Below are 6736 nucleotides of genomic sequence, written 5' to 3'. Positions count from 1 at the left end.
TGAGAAGTGGAATTGATCAATTTAGCTTCTGAGAGACTCTTATGTATAAATATACATATAACATATACAATAATGATATATTTCAATTGTACCCATTACACCATAGTTATAGTAACATCAACAATTTTAGATTTTTGCCTATCATATTCTTAAATATGTTGCTACATCTATAAATTTGTAAGAATGAATTTCTATTGTATATTTGCATTTTTCTTAAAATTGAAAGTTAACAAGGGTAATATTGACAACTCTAGAATGTTTTAAATATTTTTATGCAATATTCATCATATTTTTGCAAGGCTAGAGAAAATACCTTCCCATTTGAATACAATTTTAATATTACATACTTTTCCTAAACACGATCACAGTGTAAAGGCATACAGTTTAATGCTTCTGGTCCATTTTCAGTTAAATCTATTTTGCTTACTTTATGTTTAAATATTCTATGTACAATGTTAGGTAACATATTTTGAATTTATAATATGCAACATCTTAAATTATTTATATGAAAGCCACTTTTATTCTCAATTATTGTTTTTTTGACTTGTTATTTGAGATAAGAATTGTTAATAATAATAATATAATATTAAATATATAATATTTTTGCTACAAATCAAATTAACTTTTGTACAAAATAAACGTAAAGTAAATCAGTTTGGGCATGTAAATACTAAAGACTATTTAAATCATAATTAAAAATTGTACCTATCCAATTGTACTTATCTAATTATATCTATATGTACTTTAAGAATTTCTAAAAATTTTTCTAGATTATTACAAAGACATCAATATTTTTACATTTGTAGAAATAGAACATAAATCAATTAAAATTATTATGGTAATATTAGATTTAATTAAATTTAGTTTAACTAATTAATTAATTATTGAAATGAAGATGAACAATCACAAGATAAAATAAAATGGAAATATATATTCATATGTAGCTTCTTCGCATGTGTTGATATTATATATTAATTTTTAAATCTCAACAGCTTCTCACATTAATATAGCAAGAAAATAAAAGATAGCTCACAGCAAATTTTAAGATGCAAATTAAAATATTACTTGAAATATAGTGAAACGCATATCAAACATGGAAGATATATATATTCTTATCTTACTATTTTGTCAGATATCTTAATAATTCAATAATTTATAATAACACAATAACAGTTAACTTTGATACATTGAATTAAAAAATGATAGTTCTCTTTAAAAAATTCCACTGAAAGAAATATTATTTTCTGTAGACACACAATTTAGACCGTTAAGAAATCAATTAGTTTTAAACAGGATGATAAAAATCTATATATAACGGGTATATATAAAATAATCTAATTAATACTGCCCCTTTCTTATAATATATGGAGCATTAATTCATTAACATTTTCAAAATAAATTTAATTCTAACACACTAAGATCGAGAATAATTTATTACATATGTATTTCTTCAATATGTACTTCTTTTGTTTTTTTTTCTTAATTACGTTTTCACGAATATAGTTATTATTAAAAACATTATTTGCTCACAGGCTCTTTTGCTTTCTTTACTTTTAAAGACAAAATAATTTAATAAGAAATATTTTCTGTATTTCATTTTTGTATGATCGAGCAAGAATATGATGAACACGCAGTCCGTTATAAAAAGATATTTAAGAAATTTTTACATTGACGATGCTAATTTAAAATTCTTTTTCTTAAGGAAAGTTATGTAATATTTATTTAAGATATTAAATATAATAATTATTTATATATTCATTAATGTTTACTTTTAGCATTAAAAAATATTGTTTTGTATCAAAAAAACACATCATGTAACATATGATACATCATGATCAATGTAAAATATCTTATAACAGAAATATTTTACATTTTTTTATGAATTTAGATAATTTAAAATTTTGTTAACAAAAATAATTAATTGGAAAGGCTTCATTATTTCAAAAATATAACAATAAGACTTTAATATATAGTAAAAAAATACGAAAAATAATAAATTTTGAAATAAAGAAGCATCGTCAAGCTTAAGGCATATTTAAAACTTAATATATTGGAATGCAAAGTAACAATAAATAACTTACGTATCGATAAATAATACAATAATGACAATAATAATAATAACATAATCATGGTAATAACATAGTAATAGTAGTAATTATATTAAATATTACGCAATTTACGGAACGATCTTTAAATAACTACAACCATTGATAACAGTAATCGTGCGTATTGCGCTTAATGTACTTGTTTAATATAGAATATGTACAGAGTACCAATTTAATTACACATTCTGTTATAATTTGTTACTTTTATTTTCTGAAACTAACTATAATATCTCAGTATAAATTTTTAATAACTGTGATTCGAAATTTTTGTATATTACATAACATAGTATAATAACACAAATTTATGCACATAAATTGAATATTCTGTATTAAACGTACATACATACACACGTACACAAAACACTTATTAAGGTCTCGAAATCATATTTCGCAACTATTAATGAGATTAACTTTTTTGTAGTTAATTATATTGAAATAAATATTTAATTTTCATTTGACCATAATTAGGTACTGATCTTATTTTAATTCAGTTTGCAATTAACTTCTAACTTTATATACTTTTGTGTAAAATTTAACTTTAACAACTACATAATGATTTTTATTCTGATATTCATATCAATTTCTGAAATATGATATCTTGACTTCCTTATTTGCATACCTTTTTTATACTTTAATACTTTTCTGTACAAATATTTTTATATAAAATATTTCTTATGCTGACACAATATTTTAGTTGTCATATCCTTTTCCTATTTATATATCTGTATTTATATATAACACACGGCTCGGTTCTTTTTTCATACCATAATAATAAATTGACAACTGAAATTTAGTTTGTAATTAATTTTCCTTAATTATTCGTGATTCTTTTCTACATACAAATAACCAAAGCAACAACATTCTGTAATGATCATAAAATCCTTTCTATAATAAAACTAAGTAAAATTATGTATAAGGACACATTACATAAATATAAAATTAATAAAATTTAACAAATAATTTTACAAAAAAAAAAACCAAACAAAAAACAGTGCGTAAAAAGAATTTGAATAAAAAAAAAGAGCACATTTTGGTAATATAGTCACTGCTTTTTTCTATCTAAATATACATAACTATGTTTAAAACTATCAATAGAGCTTCTGGAATACGTTTTAGTAAAGCTCCATGGACGGATCATTCGTACCATCACAAATTAGCACGTTTCGGACGAATGTGAGCGTTGGCAAAGGTATTTTGATGAAGGCACGACTTTTTCCAGATTGCAAAATTATTTTTCGAACCTCGTTTACTTGATTTCTAGTTAATCAATATCTGCATATATAGATTTTAAAATAAATAAAAATATTAAGTTGGAAAATTGTAATACGTATGGTTTATAGCATAAAACAATTCTTTTCAACTCAAGATTATGATTCTGTTCATATAAATTATAGCAAAGTAATTTATATTATATAATAACTATTTAAATAAACGAGGTTCTAAGAGCTCTTAAAAGAATATTATTCTTTCAATAAAATTATTGATGACTTTTGCTTAATAAATGCGAATTGAATTGATATAAGTTGCAACATTGTTCTCCACAAATATTGCATTTCCAAGGATTGCTTTCACTATGACAACCTTTATGAAGAAAATATAATGTTTGATCAGGAAAAGTAATCCTACAGTGAGCGCATTGAAGTCCACTACTTCGTTGATCGGGCCTTGTCGAACTAGGAGGTTCTCCTCTTGAATGGGGATTTGAATTTGAACTATTATTACCTATTACAAAATCAATTTATCTGTTAAATTATATTCAGATCAATTATATGAAAATAGTTACTTTAAATAATATATAACATATGCAATAATCGTATATATTAATTAAATCGAGTACCAGGAAAACAAAGATAGTTTACTTATGATTGTCATATTCCTGATTAATCTTTATATATTTTAAAATATAAAATAGTAAAAATGTTAGAGAACATAGCTAAGATAAATATTTTCACAACAAAACATAAATAAATGTAATTCATATTTAAGAGCCATAAGTTATATTAAGGTATTAATAATATAAATAAATTATTAAGATAATGAAGTTACCATTATTATTATTGTTGTTATTGTTATTATTTCCTGAGCCAGATGAAAGTTTACGTCGTAAGTCGTCTCGAAGAAGGGATTTTAATGGAGAGACCTTTATCAAAGATGGTAATGGAAGATTGCTGGATGTTGCTCCATTTTCTTCCGCTCCATTACTGTTTGGTTCTTGCTTAATAGGAATTAATGAAATAGAAGGTGTAATTGCCTCTTCACTTCCACCAAGATTCCTTAATTAAAAAATTAGTTTAAAATAAATTTAAAATAACATAAAAATGAAAATCAATTTGTAAAATCTTTTCTATACCTGTGAATGCCACTACTGTTAATTGGTAACTGATGGTGACTACTACTTGGAGCATTACTATTACTGTCTGCACTTTGAGGACTATTTGGGCTATCTCCATTTAAAGGAGCAGGACTTGGATTTCGTTGATTTGTAGTTTGTTCTGGATAAGGAATTGATATTTCTATGTGAGGTGTTAGAAAGTGCATTGGCGGTGTTGCATTATCTGCGGAACGATTTCCAGTACTGTCTCCACTATCGGAAAGAGGAGCAGAAGGCATAGCTTCACCTGGAGCACAGCTATTCATCAATGAACTTGAACTGTTTGGTCCTGGATTATCTAGATCGATTCCATGTCTAAAACAAAAATAAATAAGCACTTAACAGCAAAATAATGTTATTATAAAACAATATAATGTTATTAAAATAATTAAACACCAACCTATTAAAAAAATGTAACCTGAGGCACTTCATAGTTGCTGCACGATAATTGCACAAAGGACAAGACTTGACCATATCATGTTGGCCGACATGTTCATTTTGAAAATGAGCTCTCATAGCAATTTGTCTTTGAAAACCTCGGTTGCAAATTGGACAATGATAAGGCAGAGTCTTAGAATGTGTTGTAAAATGTTCTGCCAAGTGATCCTTTCGAAAAAATCTTTTTTGGCATACACGACATTCATATGGTTTCACACCAGTGTGTCTCATCTATAAATAGTACTCATTTTTTCTTACATTAAAATAGCTTAGCTTTCGAATCTTAGTAAGTTTAAAACATAAGCAAATTTATTTTATACCTTATGCCGTCTCATGTTAGCTCCATTGGAAAACTGCATATTGCAAACATCACATTCAAACATTTTCCTATGAGAACGAATTCCAGGATGCGTTTCTTCTCCATCTCCATCATTTTCAGTAGCTTCTATATTCTCTGTGCTCTCTCCTGGCTCAGCACTAGCCAAACATTGATCCTGATGAGCGCAGAATGCTGTCTTATTTATAGTTTCATAGTTCTCACACCTTTCACACCTGTCCACACGTTATGGATCCTTTGATACGCTATTTAACACCTTGATTATCTAAACGTTTATTGGAATTTTTTTAAATACAAAGAATTAATTACATGAAGATGACAGACCTAAAAGCTGGTACAGCACCATCACCACTATCGTAATTAGTATTTAAGGCAGCTTCATTATCTGGATCCAAATTCTCCTCATCTCTCGGATTTGATGATTCTCCAACATCGGCGTGCGAACAGGAATGGGAATCTACCTCGTTTTCCCCGCCACCAGCATCAACCCCATCTGACATGATACTGAACCCTCCAGAAGCTATATTGTTGAACCTGCACCATTCGTCGTTGATTACCTACAATATTGAACAAATATAATCCAATTTATCCTTTTTTTCAATAATACGAATTTACATATCTTAAATTTTCAATGTTTTATACATAAATTTGCACAATATACACGTAACGTTAGAAATTTTTACGAAGACACATGCAGTATTCAGTTTCGTTACAATTTAATTCAATAACATAATGTTCATACTAATAATACGCTACTACTAATAAACAATGGAACAATGAATAACAAATGAAATAATAGAAAAGAAAAAACATACAATAAATATAAGTAATCCAAATATATTCTCGAAAATTTCGATGTTTACCTGTCAGTTTCGATCGAGGATTCGAGGATGACGAGACGATTGGTCAATCCTGAGAGTAAGAGAGAGAGAGAGAAAGGGGAAAAGAGGGGGGAGGGGGATACTAGGACATGAAGTGAGAGAGATTCCGGCAAAGCGCAATGCCAGAGTACACTGCACTTTGTCCCAGTTTCGGGGGAATCCGTCACTGGTGACGTAGTTTTCCGCCGATCTGGCTGGCCTCGTCACCGTATGGTCAACATCGTTCTACGAGAAAGAGGGAGTCTGAAGTTTTTACTCAGTTTTCTTGCTCAAATTATACACAACCAACCATCTCCACTATAACCTCGTTTTAATTTGTCCTTTGTTCAAAAATGTACAACACTTATATGAACCACTGCACACTACTCTCTTACTGCCTTCTTCTGAATGATCGATTAATCGAAATAATCGATTCAACGATATTCGACTTCATAGTAATTTTCGATCCATCAAATCGGTTATCTGTCGATTTTTTTCTATGATTAGCCGCAAATGTAATATTACTCAAGAAATGAGTAAATGAACTAATCAAGGACTAATCTACGTAACATTTAATTAAGAGACATATACATTGCGTAAGTAATGTTATACGCAAACGGTTGTT

The 6736-nt window shown here is 27.7% G+C and overlaps 1 protein-coding gene across 5 annotated transcripts; it reads right to left on the bottom strand.

Annotated features, from left to right (window-relative positions):
* Positions 1 to 2685: 2685 nt before the first annotated feature.
* LOC132915104 (zinc finger protein ztf-16) lies at positions 2686 to 6736 on the bottom strand. Of its 5 annotated transcripts, none has more exons than XM_060974775.1 (8): positions 6422 to 6736; positions 6115 to 6375; positions 5576 to 5808; positions 5235 to 5466; positions 4877 to 5145; positions 4456 to 4791; positions 4152 to 4378; positions 2686 to 3827 (listed from the first exon to the last, which is right to left on the bottom strand). In XM_060974775.1, the coding sequence occupies exons 3-8, from the start codon at positions 5749 to 5751 to the stop codon at positions 3583 to 3585; spliced, it is 1485 nt and encodes a 494-aa protein (XP_060830758.1). In that variant the 5' UTR covers positions 5752 to 5808; positions 6115 to 6375; positions 6422 to 6736; the 3' UTR covers positions 2686 to 3582. The 5 variants fall into 5 exon arrangements, with proteins under 5 accessions (XP_060830758.1, XP_060830757.1, XP_060830759.1 ...); XM_060974774.1 differs by having other exon boundaries at positions 6115 to 6357; XM_060974776.1 differs by having other exon boundaries at positions 6437 to 6736.

The sequence above is a fragment of the Bombus pascuorum genome, chromosome 16 (genome assembly GCF_905332965.1).
Source record: "Bombus pascuorum chromosome 16, iyBomPasc1.1, whole genome shotgun sequence".
Classification (NCBI taxonomy): domain Eukaryota; kingdom Metazoa; phylum Arthropoda; class Insecta; order Hymenoptera; family Apidae; genus Bombus; species Bombus pascuorum.
This window is presented reverse-complemented; position numbering and strand designations above follow the sequence as displayed.

What these genes read in the sequence shown, in the direction of transcription:
- LOC132915104 (XM_060974773.1), bottom strand. Translation starts at nt 5,751, where the DNA reads ATGTCAGATGGGGTTGATGCTGGTGGCGGGGAAAACGAGGTAGATTCC. An exon ending in CTAACATGAGACGGCATAAG is followed by an intron (nt 5,146 to 5,234) that starts GTATAAAATAAA and finishes TACTATTTATAG; the next exon opens with ATGAGACACACTGGTGTGAA. An exon ending in TAACAACAATAATAATAATG is followed by an intron (nt 3,828 to 4,151) that starts GTAACTTCATTA and finishes ATTTTGTAATAG; the next exon opens with GTAATAATAGTTCAAATTCA.